Here is a 17,064-nt window from a genome sequence, read left to right as displayed (position 1 = left end):
GCTCTATCATATATTCTTCTCTCCTGCAGACGACTTGTCGCACCGCTGGAATCTGCAGGAAAAATCTTGCGGTCACACTGTCCTTGGGATGCCGAGATTGCTATTGGAGGCGATGCATTCCACAGGGAGGCATCCGGATTCCCCGGACTGCCTTGCCGAAAGGCTGAGGAACAAGCTTCAATTTTCCAGGGAAAAGCTTGCTCCACAATTCCAGAGACATGGTTTGGCAGGTCACGATGACCGATCATGATCAGTTGAGATGGTCAAATGATCCTGTGCTTCTGAGGTACAGACGAGGGTACGTACCAACATCCTGACCGCCAGTACTCGACCCAAACGATGATGCTAAGTTTACAATTCTATCCCAGAAGACAAGATCAATCCGGCCTCCCCAGACTCGGGAGTCCCGCCATGGTGGGTGGGTCATTCCACTCCTTGATCGCCATCCCTCGATCAACTGATCACCCAAGCTCGCCGTCTTCGGTAATCGCGCAACAAGTCACAACGCTCTGGATCCCGATTGCATCTCATGTGCCCCCAGCCATTGTCCAATCCCTGGCTGCATATCTTGTTTCTTTTTTCATCGCACGCTTTCTCGGCCCCGCTTTGTTATCTGTGCCGAGCAATGTACCGTGGATGTTCTCAGTCGATTACAGCTTCTGGGGCACTGTAGCCATCGTGAAAACAGCTCTAGATTCTGATAGTGGATCCAATTGTGAATCACGCGGTGCTTTTATTTTTTTTTTGGCTCCTTCTTGGCCTGCAGTTCTTCGCTTTCAGTCAAACATCCACAACGGGCTCCTTCGGTACTATAAACCGAAGCTTCCCTGGACAATGGCATGGACTCATGATTGTTTTTTGAACTGGCGTCTTATCTGCTCTTATACCCATTTCATTTACCTTAATTCTTAATTATGTCTTTTGCACTCTCCCGAGCATTCTCTCCAGCAGCGCGGCCATGGCTACAATGTGCTAAGCTTCACCGTGTCTCGCGGCTATCCTATTCAACCGCGCATGGTTCAGACCACATTCAAACAAGAATCCCCACCCTAAAAGATAATAAAAATGGCATTCGATTTCGAGAGTTCGACCTGGAGGACCGCGTCTATGCCATTACCGGTGGAGGAAGAGGTCTTGGTCTAGCCATGGCCGAAGCGTTGATGGAAGCCGGTGCAAAAGGTACTTCAATTCCTTTAGTTTCCCCTCAATTGAATCATACATCCCATGCTAACTGATCAGTACACTGCTTGGATCGTCTGCAGAATCCCGATTCCGAATTCGAAGCGGCCAGAGAACACGGTAAATCCGAGTACGGTGGCAGCCTCGAGTACCACCGCGTCGACGTCCGTAACGAAACTGACGTCAACGATGTCTTTGCCAAAATCGCCGCCAAAGACCAGAGGCTAGATGGCTTGATCGCCGCCGCAGGCGTCAACCACGTCCAAAGCGCCCTGGAGACCAGCCAAGCCTCGTTGAACGAAGTCATGCAAATCAACTACAACGGCGTCTTCAATGCCTCCACCGCCGCCGCACGACAGATGTTCAACTATCAGCAAAAGGGATCCATCTTGCTGGTTGCTAGCATGAGTGGTTTCATCGCCAACAAGGGCATGGTGGCGCCCATTTACAACTCCTCCAAGGCGGCCGTTGTCCAGCTTACCCGGTCGTTGGCTATGGAATGGGGTCGATACGGTATCCGTGTTAATAGCTTGTGTCCTGGCCACATCATCACCCCCATGGTAGAGGAGATCTTCCAGCAGAACCCAGAGTCCAAGGCTACCTGGGAAGCGGAAAACATGCTCGGGCGGCTGGCATACCCCGGGGAGTTCAGAGGCGCTGCTCTCTTTGCCGTTAGTGATGCGAGCAGCTTCATGACTGGAAGCTCTATGATCATCGACGGTGGTCATACTGCTTGGTAGGAAGCTGCTGGACCTTAATAATAAGTAATACATATAACTGTTGAGTCAGTTACGAGTCGGGTTAGCAGGGGATATCGCCAATGCCTTGCATGGCTATTCAAGGGGAGAAGTAGCTTCCTGTCGCATACTTTGCACATCATTTTTCAATGTACATACCATGGCTGTTTGGTCAAGGAAATTAATCTTAATTTACTGAACCAGAATTGAAAGCAAACCTTCATATAAGAAACAAACCAAATCCAATCAAGTAATCATTAATATGACAGTCTATATAATATATGTAAATGTCTCTGTATCACTCCGCAGATTACTCTGTCGATTACCACCCATAAGCACTTCGCTCTCCTCGCCATGACCACCCATTTCCATTTCAATATCCTCTCCCGACCGCTCCGCTGTACGGTTCGATCTGAGAAAGATAACCCTCAACACAAACGCCAGGATAGCCACGACAACCATGAAAAACGAACAAGTAGCCATGCCGCGAATGTACCAAGGGCCGTCGGTGGTGGGATATAGCCGCGTCCCAAGAAGCGGGCCACACTGTCCGATGATGTTCAAGATAGCGACGCTTGTTCCCTTGCCTTCTTTTGCGACGCGGTTGTCCATCGTCCAGGTGATGATCAGGGTGATTGCGGAGAAGAAGCCGGATGTGGCGGGGTAGACGCAGATGTAGCGAATGAATGTGTGGATCCAGGGCGACATGTGGGCGTGGAAGTAGCCTGTTGCTGCGATGGCGAGGTAGGCGAGTGATGAGAGGAGCGCGTGGAGGATGAGGTAGGGACTGCGAGATCGGTTGCGATCTGAGATGTAGGTGGTTACCAGCACCACGACGAAGGCGACGAGGTATGGGGGTGCGGAGAGGGCTTGGGAGGTGAGAGAGGAGTAACCCATGCTGGGAGACGTTAGGTTGGTGGTTGTCAATGCATAGTATCGAGTGACTTACTCCTGAATAATGGTGGGTAGGAACACGGGCATCGAGCTAAATGCAACATTGCAGCTGAAGAACATGAACTGTTGCTAACAGTCAGTACTGCATCGAATGAAGACATCTTCTAGACTCACAGCTGTGATGTAGGACGTTGGATCAACCAAAGTCTTCCGAACCTCTTGCCAATTAAACTCACTCCCACGCGGTTCATGGTAGTCAGCTTTACCCTCTCCCAATCGCAGCTGTGCCACTATCCTCTGCCGAGGACCGAGAAACTGAGCTTTTCCAGGCGCATCAGGGATAAGGAACCATGCAAACACAGCAACGATCACACTTGGGAATCCCTCTACCAGAAACAAAGTGCGCCACGGTGAGATGGGCCCATCGCTGCTGAGTTTGACTATCAGCCATGCCAGACTGCTTGCGAACGAAGTAGCCAGCGGGGCTGCGGAAATGAAAAGCCCGTTTCGAAACGCAAGCTCCTCTCGTTTGTAGAATAAGGATAGATAGAATGGAACACCCGGTCCAAAAGCCGCTTCCGTAATTCCAAGAAGTGCTCTGAGAATGACTGCAACCCAGAATGAAGTCGCCAAAGCCTGCAGAGACGCAGCAAGACCCCACCCAAAAACACACAGCGATATGTAGATATGCGGAGGAACAAGTCGGTACATCAGGGTCATCCATTCGAAGAGGATATAAGTGATATAAAATGCGGTAAGTAGCCATTCATATTGCGATGATGAGATGTTTAAATCGTCTGTGAGCCCGGCAATCTTTGCATTTCCAATATCTGCATTGTCGATTAGCTTCCACAAATGGCGAGACACCCATTCTGATAAGGCTTACTGGAACGATCCAAAAAAGAAAGTAGATATAGGAGAGCCAAAAATGGTATAAGCCTCCGATCAAACTTTCTCACGACCTGCTCCTCCTCTGCTGCCGAGTATTGTAGAGACTGTCCACCTCGATTTGGCTCAGGTTGAAGCTCCTCACCCGAGTCGTACCCGTTATCGTAATCATTGTCGTCGAGGTCGGTCTCACTATTCCCTTCGAAATCTTCGAAATTCGTTTGTAGCTTCAAAGAGCCAGCTGGAGGGCGACTGGAAGTCGAATTGGTATGGGAGTGCTGATGTTGATAATCAGGTCTGATTGGTGTTGGTGGTGGTTGAGCATTCGGAGTCGTCAGAGGGGCGGAGGTAGAGCTGCTCTCCGCAGCTGCCAGTAAGGGGGCCATTGGAACATAAAGGGGTAGTATTACTGTCGCAGTCAATCAATGCTCATTCTGCTGACAGCAAGCCCAGATGGCATGCCGTGTTTCTATAGAACCTGGTAATTCTACAGGGCTTTGTTCTTTTTTCAAAGGATTGAAGTCTGGAGATCGTCAAGAAGGTCACAAAAGCGGACCATTGCACGTGGGGCACTAGCAGGCATGATTGGCGCTATGATTTAAAAAGATCAACAACATTCCTTCAATCGATGTCCATAAATACACAAGAAAAAAGAGAAGAAAATACCCATCCCGAAATCATGAACCGAGCTTGGCCTGTTTACCCCAGATTGCAACCGCCTATATCAATCTCAAGTAAAATGCCCGAAGAATCAACAAAGAAATGACCACCAACATCCTAAGGACGATACGAATCAACAAGTCCGCGTCGCCGTTTCAAGTTACGGCTGCGGCTGTGGCTGTGGCTGCTGGCTGTCTCCTCAAAACGACGTTTACGACCACCTGAAAGCTCCGTTGCTTTGTCTCTGGCGGATCGGAAGACGCTCTCCAACTCTGGGACCAACTTGTGATCCTGCAAGCCGTGAGAATGGAGATAGTTGAGAGCATTTTCCGCCGTGTCTCGAAGAAAACGAACTGAGCTGGGATCCTCCATACCATCTGACTGCTTTTTGTTGTAGAATTCGTCTTTGGCCTTGCGGTATACATCAAGGATTCGTTCGACTTTCTCGTGAAGAAGCTGGGCGTCGTCGCTGCTTGTGCTTGCGCTAGACTTGATTCTCCTCTCGCGGTAACCATGGTCGGGTCTGGGAGCAGTGTGTGCTCTTCGACCTGATTCGCTCTTGGAACGTCTTTCAGATACAGAAGACTTTCTGGTGACTTTTTCAGAAGCTGCTGCTGGGAGGCACCAGTTAGTCAGGTCCTGAATCGGTTTGACTTGGAAAGAAACAGACACTTTGACAGAACGCTCTGCAATCCAATGTGCTTGACCACTATGTCCTTGCCCTCTGAGACTGCACCGATTGGAACAACCCCGAGAAACTCGGTTAGATAAAGCTCGAGGGCTCCAAGGCCTTCAGGGTCATCTCCGTACTTGGACAGCACAAGCAGGGCTCTGTCGTAAATGGTGATCTGACTGTCCTCAAATGCCTGAGATCGACATTTGACGAGGGAGACCTGGCGTCTGAGAGCCTGGATAAGGAGAGACGAGTCTTCTGACTTCTGGAGGATGTCGCGCAGGACGGGGCTCGGTTCTGTTTTCTTGTAGTACTTGCGTACCAGCTCATCGACCAGTCTCTGCTGGCAGTCTTTCTCCCGACGGTGAGTCTGGGAGGATGACATGGCTGCGTTTCTGGTTGCTTTAGCTGATGGGGAAAGAGAAGTGGGTATGTATTCGAGAAATAGAGTGCTAATCGAAGACGCAGTTGCTGTAGTGTTGGTGCATTCCCTGAAGGTAGAAATGAGAAGAAATAGAGGGTCTAGGTGGGCTTCTCTGGAGGGGAGGGGGATGGCAGTGAATGTCTGCTGGTCTCCAAGAGCTTTCTGGGCAAACAGCACAAAAGGAAGACTGGAAATTTCCGTCAAGTTTCGATATCGAACTTCAATATCGATCAGACAATAATGGGAATTGAATGCATTGTTGTTTTTACAGTATAAGTCTATTCACATGGCATATAGTCCAGGCAGTATAAACAAACAGTATACCATTTCACAGCCAGACATCTTCTAGAACCAGCCTACTACCAAACCAAGCCTTTATATACCAAGCAATTCAGAAGATAGCTTTGCATTGTAATGAAAGTAGATTAGTATTGCTAAAATCCAACTACGATAGTTCATACAGTCATAATGATATTACCGAAATCAGACACCAATTACACCTAGTTCCTCTCCCCATAGAGTCGCTTTATCTCATCAACGAGCACTGAGACATCACTGCCTTTCCCGTCTTTGGCGCAATCTTTCCATGCTCCTCCATCCCGAACGCACCAAACAGATTCGTCCAAGCGAACCGTACAGCTCGTCGAGATACCAAGCTCGGCGCTGTGGCTTGCACTCTCCCGAAGAAGACCAAGTCCACTGAGAGGAGACTTTTCATCACCACCGCGGATCTCATCATTCTGTTCGCTGGCACACTTGTTCAGAGCATCGAATTCGATACCATGCTCCAAAGCGCACTGCTCAACTAGCTTCCTATCCGGGATATCAGGATAATCTCCGATGAGACAGTTGGCATAGCCGAGAGATCGAATGACGGGGGTACGGGGGTAGGTGTTCGAGCCGTCAGATGGGAAAGGCAGATTCGCGGCACAGAGAATAAGCATGTCCCCGATACACTCACCAGGGCCATGCATGCATTCTACGTCGGAGGTCGAGTTGGATACACTGGTTGTCTATCAGCTCTGCGTAAGGTAGACAGTGGCGATCTAGGGGTTCTCCTGCTCACTTTGCAATGAACGACAGCTCGAAATCGACCTTATCGCTGATTTGTTCCATAGCAGGTATAACCAGCTGCTGCAAGCAATCCCGAGCATCTGGGCATTTGCTCATGACGTGAGCCTCGAAAGGGACTCTGTTCGCCGATGCCCCATGGGGATGGTCGATCGCCGCAGACACGGTGGAACCATCATCCAAAACCTTGGCCGACTTGTGGCACGAAAAGAACCTGGAGCCATGAATGGATACGGACGGCCGGCTTACAATAAGGAAGAAGGCGAGGGAGAGACTGATGATAGCAGCCAAGATGTGCCGGAAAGCCCGGTCGCGTTGCGATGTCGTCGAGGCGGTGGGAACAGCGGGACTGACATCGCCGCGAAGTCCCTCGTGAGAATGAAATGGGAGTTTCTCCATCATGGTTGGGATCACTACTCCGTACCTTTTCGGAGGAAGCAGATCAAGACTGGGAGGTGTGGGGGAGAATGCTAGGAAGTGATGCCACCGCGGAGAAGCTAACTTTGGCAAAAAAGGAACAACGCACCTCCTCGCGACCCCCCGTTACACTCGGCTCCGTCATGCATACAGCATGGATGAATCATGACCCCCAATCTCTACTTAATACGACTACATGCCGCCCTTTGTCAATGCTATCCTCGACCATCCTTCCAGGAATCCCCTTGTTGATTACGCACTGCAGACCGTTATGATTGCTGTCGTCTGTTGGCCCCCAACGTTGCTCAAGCCATCCCTGTCGATCGTGGGCAACCGTTCAGGTTGCATCGCGTTGTCTCGACTCACAACAGGTGGGAAGCAGCATTGGCTAGTGTGATCTTATGCAGTGTGTGGCAGACATTCTCTATTTAAATGTTGAATAATGCTCATCAATGTTCAATCACCCACTAACCAGCCATTTCTTCATCACCTCATGCGATTTTATTATTAACTTGTGCTTCTCTGGCCCTATGAACCAAATGGCAGAACATGCCAGTTCATATTGAATCATATTGCAGATTCGAAGCTGTTGTCTTACCGGTTAGTTGTTCGTGCTCCCATCGCTAGCTATTTTTGACACTCGCAATAGGGCGAATGCACCTGCAGCCTCACATTCGATTATGGAATAAAAACCTATGCTTGCAGGACTGATACTAGTCCTGTCCAACAGACTTTGCTGCATCCAAGACTTTCTCACTGCATGAGGCGTTTTATCATCATCGAATCATCCAACTTAACGCCATCACATCAAGATAAGCCTCGATACAACAGGCGTATCCAGTATGAGACTGAATGAAGAACTGCAGGAACAAACCTGAGTTTTATACCTGTCTAAGTATCGGAAACTTACCTTGTGTGCTAATAAAAACCAGAGGATAGCCCTAGTACCAGCTGACATGTCGTGGATGCGAGAAGGAGCTAGCACCATGTAACTATGTGCTGCGACTACATTTATCTCGCAGATCTCCAAGGATCTTTTGTGGGTTAAACTAACCATCTCAGCCAGGCCCAGTTGTTCCTAGTCTTTTTCACCGACGTCGGAGGGCGTTGCGTGACTGCCAGGTAGGAAGTGTAGTTGAGGCTTATAACAAGCGTGATACGAATTGTGGCGTCTACCATTAGTCTTGTCCCGTTGAGTATCCATATGTCCCCCAACAGCGATAGTAGTAGGTTGTAATTGAGTTCCTCTGCCTCCGTTGTGCTCCGAATGTTGCTATTCCTGATATGATACCAAACTCAGCCGTTGCGGCTGGAAATCCGGGAAGGGGGGTAAAAAAAAAATGAAATGATCGGAAGCTGAAGTATACCCAAGGGGTTAGTAGGATATGCCGGACGAGCACGTTTCATCACAATGAACAAGACATGGGACCAATAACAACAGATCCAAGAAGGGATCCCGGACAAATCAGAGAATTCTCAGGATGGTATTACCTGAGGGTGTAGCTGTGCTTCTCTTCTGACCTCGTCATCTCCGGCACTTGACAAGCCTGCCCCACAGAATCTCTACCACATGGCTGGCTTGAAGGGCCGTTATTACCCAGTCTGGCAATGTAAAAGAAGTCAGGTTTCTCCGTTGTAGTCCGTCCGCCGTAGGCTTTGGTGGGATATTATCTCCGTGCGCCATAAGCTGGGCGCCGATGTGGAGAAGGAATGGATCTAAATGAGTCACTGAGATAGTATGGAGATAATCATTTCGAATCAGATAATCTATATCACGTTATTAGTAGAAAACAATGTAGGCTTATGTGTAGAAAGAGGTCTTGCGACATCGATCCAAGTAGGACGAAGATAAGGACTGGGAAAAGAAGAGGGCTTGGAGTGAGGGGAAATGGAGAAACGGAGAAGCTCCGTTGGTTTCACCTTCATGACACAACAGAAGAAAGACTCCATCGAGGAAACATCACCAGAAAGAAATAAGACGATGGAGCCATCCATGGGCGGCATACGACGTGAGCCAAATCGAGAGCCATGGCTTCCTTCAACCGCCCAGCCAGCGTCACATCGTCTCGTGCCGATGGTCGCATCTCCATCCATCCCCAACGGCGGCTCTGGAGCTGTGCTGTTCTCCTCTTCTTCCTCTCCATCTCTTGCTTGATTCTTCTTCTTTGACGACCACGGCTATTAATATTTATTATTTACTTTTTTCCTTTTTCTTTTTTTTTTTTTTTTCCTTTGCTTTTTTTTCCCTTCCCATGTGGGGAATGGTGATGATTATTTTGTCCACTGGCTGGTCCTGTTCTATTTCTTTTATTTATCATCCTCTTCGTGGTTTATTCTAATAGTTAATCGATTCCTCTCCTCCAATCCATCATTTTTCTACTGTGTATACCACTCTCCTCTATCCAACTCAGATAATTTCATACTGAGCTGAATCTCTCTCAGGTGACTATTTCCCCCATCTAGCTTTCTCTCCCTTCCCAATCATCTGTTTGAACTCAAGGCTCCCTGCATTATGATCGTCGTCATCATGTTTTTTCTTTGCCCCCCGCAGGATTTCCCCCCCATAATTGCACTGCAGACACGCGTCACTGCATTTGATAATGTTTACCCTTCCCAACCTCCGTTGCAATCGTTGAACTGACCGTCTGTTGTGGGATTGATCTGCAGGCTGCGAGAGAGCGCTACCGGTTCCCTTTGTATCACCACACTCGAGACGTAGCTAGGTGGAATTCCGATCAAGGCATCACATTGTGGAAAAGCCCCGTCCCTCTCCCGTCGACGTCGCATGTTCCTTATCAGTCGGTCTCCAATCCTCATTCCGGCTGCCTATATCCCGTCCTGCTCATGAGCATTCCGCGGGACGGTGAGCGCAAAAAAAACATCGGCCCTTATTCTTATTATTTCTGTCTACTCCGGACCCCGTTGTGCATCCAAATCACACCCCGTACTGCTACTTTCCGAGTTATACCAACTCCTACATTACAACCTGTGTGCAACTTTTATCATCATCTATAGAATTTGGCTTGATCGCTACTTCCTTGAATACAAGATGGCCCCGCTCAAACCGCTGGCGATGGATAAGGACAAGGAGGAGGAGGAGCACGATCACATGCATGAGGACCCAATTGAAGATGAGGAAGAGGACGGCTCAGATATTGATCCGTCGCAAGAGGAGCACCTGGCGCATCATCGGATGCTGGACGATTTCCTGTCACCCGTCGCTCTTGATGAAGCGGTTCTTTATAAACTTGCGCGACGCTTTTCCAGCGTTTATCGCCATCTGGCCTTGACTTCGGAGCAGCAATTTTTACCCACTCCAGTGACCAGACTGCCCACCGGTCATGAAACAGGTCGTTATCTTGCAATTGATGTTGGCGGGAGTAATCTGCGTGTTGCATTTATCGAGTTGTTGGGAGAGGCTGCTGACTCTGATACTCAGCCCATGGATACCATTAGCAAGGCGCAAAGACAACGTGTGAAACGAACGCTGGAAAAGGCATGGCCAATACAAGAGCACCTGAAGATGGATAAAGCGGAGGATCTTTTTGCTTGGATTGGCGACTGCATCGCAGAAGTAGTCGCTGAAAGCCTGACTTCAGACGCCACGAGAGGCGAAATTCCTGAAGAGTTGGACATGGGAATCACTTTCAGTTTTCCTATCATGTCAGTTTCTACCCAGGGTTGCTGTTATATTCCATCGCTAATCGAATACAGGCAAGAGTCTCTCGCGGAGGCCACACTGATGCCTATGGGCAAAGGCTTCGCTATCACTTCTGACCTCAATCTACGTAAGATTCTTCTCTGCGGTTATGAGAAGCATACAAGGCGCCCAGACGAAGAAGAGCCGTCGTCTAAGCGTCGAAAGCTCTTTGCATTGCCAAAGCTCAAGATCGCCGCGATTACCAACGATGCTGTGGCCACGCTTGCATCCTTAGCATATGCTGTGAAGTCTCTACCTAATAGCCGGGTTGCAATGGGTATCATTGTGGGTACTGGGTGTAATGCTACAATTCCAATGAAGCTTAGCGCTTTGCATGGTTCAAAAGCGAAGCATGTGAGCTCGAAAACCCCAGATGCAGAAGAGACGATTGTAAACACCGAATGGACCATTGGTGGCGCAGCACCACCGCTGAAGGAGTTAGATATCATCACCAAATGGGACACCCAGCTAGACATTGCATGCGCTCGTCCTGGTTTCCAGCCATTCGAGTACATGACTGGTGGCCGATACATTGGTGAACTCATCCGGCTGATTCTTTTCGATTACCTTAGCAATATCGTTGGGTTGTCCAAAAAGGAAATGCCTGCTACTCTCATTCAAGAGTATGCCCTAACGACTGCCTTCATTTCAGAGAAGGTAGCCCGTGCACGATCAGACCAGGAACTTGCAGATGAACTTAGTCACTCTTTGCCTCCGCCTGAGAGCAGCGAATGGCACTGGGATGCCAACTCTGCAGGGGCCTTTCGAAAGATCGCTAGGACCGTCCAACGACGGTCTGCTGGTCTGATTGCTGCGGCGGTTGTCGGACTTCTTGCTTGTGCGCGAGAGATTGAATTGAAAGTGGACAGCAACGAAAACTCCCCAGAGAATTCAAATGCTGCCTCGCCAGCATACAATGGGAACTTAAACTCACTAGCACCACCGCCGGATGCTTTAAACCCGGGCAATTCAACAGGCGGCCAGGGGCCGATCGTCCCTGTCCTCTCCCCTACACCTGTTCCGGCGGACTGGCAATCAGGGCCTGAAGAATTGGTCGTCGCCTACACTGGCGGAATTATACAAAACTACCCCAACTTCAAGGAGATGTGCCAGCAGTACATTGACCGTCTCATAATGAGAACTGGTCCGCAAAAGAGCGGAAAATCAGTCTTCTTGCGGGAAGCATCAGATGGTGGAGTAATCGGTGCCGGTGTCCTAGCCGGCATGGTGGCAGAGAATTAAAATACATTACGATCGCCAACAATCATCTAAGAATGAACGTGAAATGAGAATACTATAATTATTTACGGCCTAGTTGGTTTCTTGGTGTTTTTGTCTTTTTTGGCTTCATACTGGGGATAGAGGGTTCGTTTCGTTTTTGCGATTGGAACATGATTGATGAGCGTTTTGATAAATGTGCTTTATGAATTTGTTTTATTGTTTTTATATGGCCATTTCATGTCCTTACGTGGGTCATCATGTCAAATGTTCATGGAGGCCATGTAGACTGACTAATCCTGCCCTCGTTTCAAGTGTAATTGTGTATTTTGGTTGACGATTTGTGTATACAGCTTCCATCTGGATTTCGTGTATTCCAGCCTTGTTCTTGGTCTTCGTTTAGTTCCTTATAGAAATGCATAGACAGATGAAGGTTGTAGGAACGTGGTGGTGACTCGTTGGGTGATCGATTCGAGACGGGCACCTATCACGGTCTCAAGCAGTTCAAATAAGTTGCGATGTCCCACTAGAATACACCATGAAGGCGAATATCTTATTCATCAACGTGGGTTGAAAGCCCAAGTATATAAAAGCTGGCTCGGATAACACATTTGCATTCGTGCTGCTTCACGATATGGCATCCGTTGGTTGGCGTCAACTTCGCTTCAAATTGGATTCGGTGTTGTCAAATCAAACGAAAGGAGCTGCGCATGAATTTCTTTGCTTTCAATTGAAAGCCTTCGCGTGACTCGATCAACAGGAGGGATAGTAGATGATTTGGCTGTCGATCAATCTGCTTAGATCAAACGGAACATATTATTCCTAACACCACGCTTCATGGTGTTGGGCTGGCCGTCTTCATATTCGATGCCGGAAGCCCCACCACCACCAGACATCTTCTCTAGTCTTTCGCGAAGCTCTTGGTCTGCTTGGGCGACGGTTTTGGCCTTTCCTTCTTGTCTCGGTTGTTTGTCGCTGTCTGAGACGGAAGGTCTTCCTGAGTTTGCTGTTTGTTGGTTTGGCTCTGATGAGCTTTGGTCTGTAGTCCATATTAGTACATATCGTTTTATAAAACATGAAAGGTCAATTGCTTCACCAACCTTTCTTGGAATTCAATAGCATGGGCGTATTAGATATGCACCGAGTTTGGAAAAGGGTTGATGCTTGCACTACCGTTTTCCCAGATAGCTTGGGCATATTTGAGACCATTCTCATTTTCATCATAGGTACAGAGTGCATTGACATGATGAAATTACAATCATCGAACACAGCTCACTCCTGGTGGCGATGATGTCTCTCGATTGATGTCAATGAACAAGATAGAAAACCAGTCACATGATAGGGTGGGTCTAGATTCCTGTGATCACGTGTTATTCTCCCCGCGATCGGCCAACCATCTGGGCGGACAATCAAAGCCTCAACTTTCTAGACCTCATCTTTGATTGCTCATAACGACCGCCACGATGAGCTCTCAGGCATATTACGAGCTCTACCGTGGGAGCAGGTACTGTGTTACTGTCTGATAACACTTGGACTCTCATGCTAACCGGCTTGCGCTTTAGTATCGGCCTTTCTCTGACTGATACTCTCGATGACTTGATCAACGAGGGTCGGATTGAGCCTCAGCTCGCCATGAAGATTCTCGGTACCTTTGATCGTGTTATTACAGAAGTTCTCGCCGACAAGGTCCGCGCAAGACTTACTTTCAAGGTATTTATCTCGTTCCGCAATGCACCATGCGACAGCCAAAGGGGGAGGACTTGGTTTGTTGAGTCAACAGATCGGAAAAGCTGACTCCGCCTTTCTCTTGAAACAGGGCCACCTGGATACCTACCGATTCTGTGACGAAGTCTGGACATTCCTCATCAAGGATGTCACATTCAAACTGGACAACCAAACGACAGTCTCCGCGGACAAGGTCAAGATCGTGAGCTGCAACAGCAAGAGACCTGGGGAGGCATAATCCTCTCTCGTTCAAAGACTCATGGCGTTTTCTTCCCCTCGGATCTGTTTTCTGCACAAGCGTTCCTTTTCGTCCAAACAATGTTATTATATGGTTGCTCGGGGGACACGGTTGATCTATTCGGGTTTCTGTCGTCGGCGTTTTTAGGAGACCGGCCCCTTGGGTTTTTATTGCAAATTCTCGATATCTATCTAGCTTGTTAAAATCAGATACCCAAAATAAATTGTGACACTAGCATCGCAATGATAATTCCTCGTCAGCGTAGTACCTGAACGCTAGTTGATAGGCGGCGGAGCGCCGAACGGAAAGCTCCCCGCGTTCCGCCGCGCTCAGCACTTGACACTGACTCTTGCGTCATTCCATCTCAAGTTGAAAAGGGACTCCCACGGCATTTTTGCAGGAATAATAGCGTCGCATGGCCTATGAAAGACTTAGGCTACGAGTATATTAAACAACAGCCGCGATGCCCCGAACCCTGCCATGGCTTACTGGGGGAGGCAGCAACGGACGAGCCTCGAAAGATTCCACGCCGCAAAGATCAAAGATAAAGACCCCCAAGCCAGAGCCCAAGATAGGTCCCAGGCCTGAGGACGACGAAACTCCCAAGGGGACTGCTGAAGATCCTTCTAAGAAGCGGGATATATTCAGATCTTGTAGGTGAATGCGTCAATAGCTTTGGCGGATTTCAACTGACGCTTTATTTCGATAGCCCAGAGCCCCCCGACATCTCCTATTCAACGGTGTCCATCAGAGGAGTGCGTATTGTTTTGAACAAAAAGTAAAGGTTGAGTTGCTAATAGGAAAATCAGGTATCTACTCGAGGGTTTCGATAAAGATGATATATACATGATGGTAGAAGATGAGTTCTATGCTGTTGCGCAGACTTTCACTCAGCACCTTCACTACGCCGAATACGTGCGGCGGAAAAAGGAGGCCAAGCTACAAAACGCAGCTGCCATCCAGGACATCGCGCGACCGACAGATGGGGTAACCCCCATGAGTGAAGAAGCACTGAGGAAGAAAACGGCCGATGCCGTGTCGGAGCGCCAGAAGACCGGTTTAGATCAAATCGAAAGAAGCCGACCTCGTGTGGATTCCGAGGAGGAGAATGATGATGAGCTGGACGATGCCGAAGTGGACAGTTCATTCGCTGGAACGTCTTTGTACGGTCTCATGATGAGTCCGAGAAAGGCACGATCTTTAATGGGGATGCAGGGAATAAAATCCACAACTCGAGCTGCTGCTGGCTATGCTCAAACATCTGAGTTTGGTGGAGATCGTCGTTCTCTCTTTTCATCACCTAACGATCGACAAGAGAAGCAGCATCGCGATGTGGACGAAACTGCATCTGAAGACGACGATCTAGACATAGAGACCAACACAGCACCTCTCAGGCGAGCAGATAGAACACCAGCAACGACAAACACCAACAGTGCTACTTCACGGGCTACTTCACGAGGCGGTTCTAATATATCTCAATCTATGGCAGACCGAAAAGCAAAAGAAACAATGTCTATGAGCGCTAAATACAGAACTCAGTCTGGCTCCACATCTAAAAGGAGGATGCTTTTTGACGACTTTGACCGGCTTCCAGAGCCGAATAAGTCAAATATATCGATGCAGAGGGGAAATTCAACGTCTATAAGTAAAACATCACAAAAGGGTTCGCATAGCAAAGGCCCCGACTCGAAAAAGTCGCGCCTAAATGAAGTCCCAACATTCTTGCTGTGAAAATGGTCACGGGTTTCCAATCAAAACTACTCTCCGTCTATAACATAACGGCCACATTCTTTCCTGTCCGCAGAACGATTTCTTTCGGTGCACAGATTACACCGGTTTGATCCCGAAGAGATAGATGTTGCACAAAATTGCGGTAGATACGGCTTTATACGTTGTCGGGCAAGGGTCGAGGGAGCTTGACACTCATCCTTCGGACGTGATGTTTGATCTTATCTCGTTTAGATTCGCCTGATCGCCCGACCGCGGCCTTGTCCAGCGTCGAGCTAAGGCTGTACGCTGTCAGCGTGCTCCTAGAATTGTCAGAATCCTGTCTATAAAAATGGCTCGAAAATATACTCACTCATCATCTGAGAAGAAAGTGGGTGACTCTTTGCGAAAGTTGGTCGGGGGTCCCTATACCATGGTCCATTAGCCGTCTTCGTTCGAACGAGTTCATCGCAAGCCAGCTTACAATTTCCAAGACCCTTTTTGGTGTCCGCTTAAACGGTGCCTTGACGAACCGGGCGATCTGTCGGAAACACTCCATTGCGTTGAGTGGGTTTGGTGTATTGTGTAATAGGTCAAAGTCGATAAAATGAGTGTTGGGCCAGCCGATGTCTGCACTCGGACCGATTCAATAAAACGAATGCTGAATAGTGATTCGATGGAGGTTGGAAAACGAATGTTATCGTGGGATGCAATCAAACGATGGACGATAGTGAATCAAACGAGGGACTGAGACGCTGAAAACGAAATTAAAACCGATATATTAACGAGAGACTGGCCGATGATCTATGTCATTGATGCGGGATGGAGAGGAGAGAAGAGACTCGACATCAAGACCATGCATGATACTATATAATAGCTCCGGTGATCTGCCCTCTGATCAACGGTTTCGCCCGTGCAGCGCAAGCAGCTGGTCGGTAATTCTTCCGTGGCACGAAGGCTGTGAGAGCAGAATTCGCAGCGCGTATGTGACACATTCCTCTGGCAGTTTTTCCCCTGGCAGCAGGGCGCGGATTTTTCCCAGGGCAACTTGGGCGAATGAGAAGGCTCCAAGAATTCAAGAATCTGTCTATCGGTACCTACTCGCCTTTTCTGCCTATCCTTTGATAGCATGCAGGGAATTAAATTCTGCTGCAAGCTCCATCGGATGATCAGTGGGACTAACTAAAGGCCCTTTGGTGCTGTCATGGGCTACGCTTCCATTGTTTAAGCCCAGACACAAGGTTTCTCACTGACAGGCGCAGTTACCGAGTCTCACACATACCTTGGATACCTGCAGAAAAATTCTCACATTTAGCTACTCCGGGACCTTTTCCATGCATGTTCCCTAAAACTCTACTGAGCTTGCGAAAGGTACTTTTTGAGGCCCATAATTGCTTCTGTCTCGGCAACTGGCAGTATGCATACGTACCGCCGCCTTGTGCGTGTCATCGCCTTATACGTCCAGGTCAACAATCAAGGCTGCGTGTCGTGGTCCAGATCTCTCTCAAGAGCAGTGAAGCTTACATTACAGTT

The 17,064-nt window shown here is 48.6% G+C and overlaps 11 protein-coding genes across 11 annotated transcripts; 6 read left to right on the top strand and 5 right to left on the bottom strand.

The window, feature by feature from the left end:
• Positions 1-64: 64 nt before the first annotated feature.
• On the top strand, positions 65-1,198 carry ASPWEDRAFT_454216 (uncharacterized protein). The gene is made up of 2 exons (XM_040836537.1): positions 65-298; positions 369-1,198. The coding sequence occupies exons 1-2, from the start codon at positions 219-221 to the stop codon at positions 910-912; spliced, it is 624 nt and encodes a 207-aa protein (XP_040691153.1). The 5' UTR covers positions 65-218; the 3' UTR covers positions 913-1,198.
• ASPWEDRAFT_108069 (putative short chain dehydrogenase/oxidoreductase) lies at positions 915-1,919 on the top strand (the record flags this gene model as incomplete). The annotated part of the gene is made up of 2 exons (XM_040827940.1): positions 915-1,179; positions 1,240-1,919. The coding sequence occupies 2 exons, from the start codon at positions 915-917 to the stop codon at positions 1,917-1,919; spliced, it is 945 nt and encodes a 314-aa protein (XP_040691152.1).
• A 267-nt stretch (positions 1,920-2,186) lies between these two features.
• On the bottom strand, positions 2,187-4,084 carry ASPWEDRAFT_108730 (putative MFS transporter; the record flags this gene model as incomplete). Its single annotated transcript, XM_040828016.1, has 4 exons — positions 2,187-2,814; positions 2,866-2,933; positions 2,985-3,640; positions 3,697-4,084. The coding sequence occupies 4 exons, from the start codon at positions 4,082-4,084 to the stop codon at positions 2,187-2,189; spliced, it is 1,740 nt and encodes a 579-aa protein (XP_040691151.1).
• Positions 4,085-4,475: 391 nt separating this feature from the next.
• ASPWEDRAFT_182342 (uncharacterized protein) lies at positions 4,476-5,810 on the bottom strand (the record flags this gene model as incomplete). Its single annotated transcript, XM_040831912.1, has 2 exons — positions 5,029-5,810; positions 4,476-4,972 (listed from the first exon to the last, which is right to left on the bottom strand). Exons 1-2 carry the CDS (start codon positions 5,414-5,416, stop codon positions 4,476-4,478), a joined length of 885 nt encoding a protein of 294 aa, XP_040691150.1. The 5' UTR covers positions 5,417-5,810.
• Positions 5,811-5,955: 145 nt separating this feature from the next.
• On the bottom strand, positions 5,956-6,670 carry ASPWEDRAFT_74105 (GILT family protein; the record flags this gene model as incomplete). The annotated part of the gene is made up of 2 exons (XM_040839437.1): positions 5,956-6,460; positions 6,522-6,670. Coding segments are annotated over 2 exons (654 nt in total), but the record flags the coding sequence as incomplete, so codon positions are not given.
• Positions 6,671-8,506: 1,836 nt separating this feature from the next.
• On the top strand, positions 8,507-9,156 carry ASPWEDRAFT_39163 (uncharacterized protein). Its single transcript, XM_040835046.1, has one exon. The coding sequence runs from the start codon at positions 8,832-8,834 to the stop codon at positions 9,096-9,098; it is 267 nt and encodes an 88-aa protein (XP_040691148.1). The 5' UTR covers positions 8,507-8,831; the 3' UTR covers positions 9,099-9,156.
• Positions 9,157-10,052: 896 nt separating this feature from the next.
• Positions 10,053-11,885, top strand: ASPWEDRAFT_50645 (hexokinase family protein; the record flags this gene model as incomplete). Its single annotated transcript, XM_040837474.1, has 2 exons — positions 10,053-10,606; positions 10,658-11,885. The coding sequence occupies 2 exons, from the start codon at positions 10,053-10,055 to the stop codon at positions 11,883-11,885; spliced, it is 1,782 nt and encodes a 593-aa protein (XP_040691147.1).
• A 773-nt stretch (positions 11,886-12,658) lies between these two features.
• Positions 12,659-13,058, bottom strand: ASPWEDRAFT_170945 (uncharacterized protein; the record flags this gene model as incomplete). The annotated part of the gene is made up of 2 exons (XM_040830701.1): positions 12,659-12,900; positions 12,962-13,058. 2 exons carry the CDS (start codon positions 13,056-13,058, stop codon positions 12,659-12,661), a joined length of 339 nt encoding a protein of 112 aa, XP_040691146.1.
• Positions 13,059-13,466: 408 nt separating this feature from the next.
• ASPWEDRAFT_39158 (transcription initiation factor IIA subunit gamma) lies at positions 13,467-14,056 on the top strand. The gene is made up of 2 exons (XM_040835045.1): positions 13,467-13,571; positions 13,678-14,056. Exons 1-2 carry the CDS (start codon positions 13,494-13,496, stop codon positions 13,822-13,824), a joined length of 225 nt encoding a protein of 74 aa, XP_040691145.1. The 5' UTR covers positions 13,467-13,493; the 3' UTR covers positions 13,825-14,056.
• Positions 14,057-14,180: 124 nt separating this feature from the next.
• Positions 14,181-15,820, top strand: ASPWEDRAFT_39157 (uncharacterized protein). The gene is made up of 3 exons (XM_040835043.1): positions 14,181-14,477; positions 14,534-14,579; positions 14,634-15,820. The coding sequence occupies exons 1-3, from the start codon at positions 14,288-14,290 to the stop codon at positions 15,553-15,555; spliced, it is 1,158 nt and encodes a 385-aa protein (XP_040691144.1). The 5' UTR covers positions 14,181-14,287; the 3' UTR covers positions 15,556-15,820.
• ASPWEDRAFT_170942 (uncharacterized protein) lies at positions 15,710-16,090 on the bottom strand (the record flags this gene model as incomplete). Its single annotated transcript, XM_040830700.1, has 3 exons — positions 15,710-15,854; positions 15,905-15,957; positions 16,016-16,090. 3 exons carry the CDS (start codon positions 16,088-16,090, stop codon positions 15,710-15,712), a joined length of 273 nt encoding a protein of 90 aa, XP_040691143.1.
• Positions 16,091-17,064: the final 974 nt, after the last annotated feature.

This window comes from Aspergillus wentii (assembly GCF_001890725.1).
Source record: "Aspergillus wentii DTO 134E9 unplaced genomic scaffold ASPWEscaffold_3, whole genome shotgun sequence".
Taxonomy (NCBI): Eukaryota; Fungi; Ascomycota; class Eurotiomycetes; order Eurotiales; family Aspergillaceae; genus Aspergillus; species Aspergillus wentii.
This window is presented reverse-complemented; position numbering and strand designations above follow the sequence as displayed.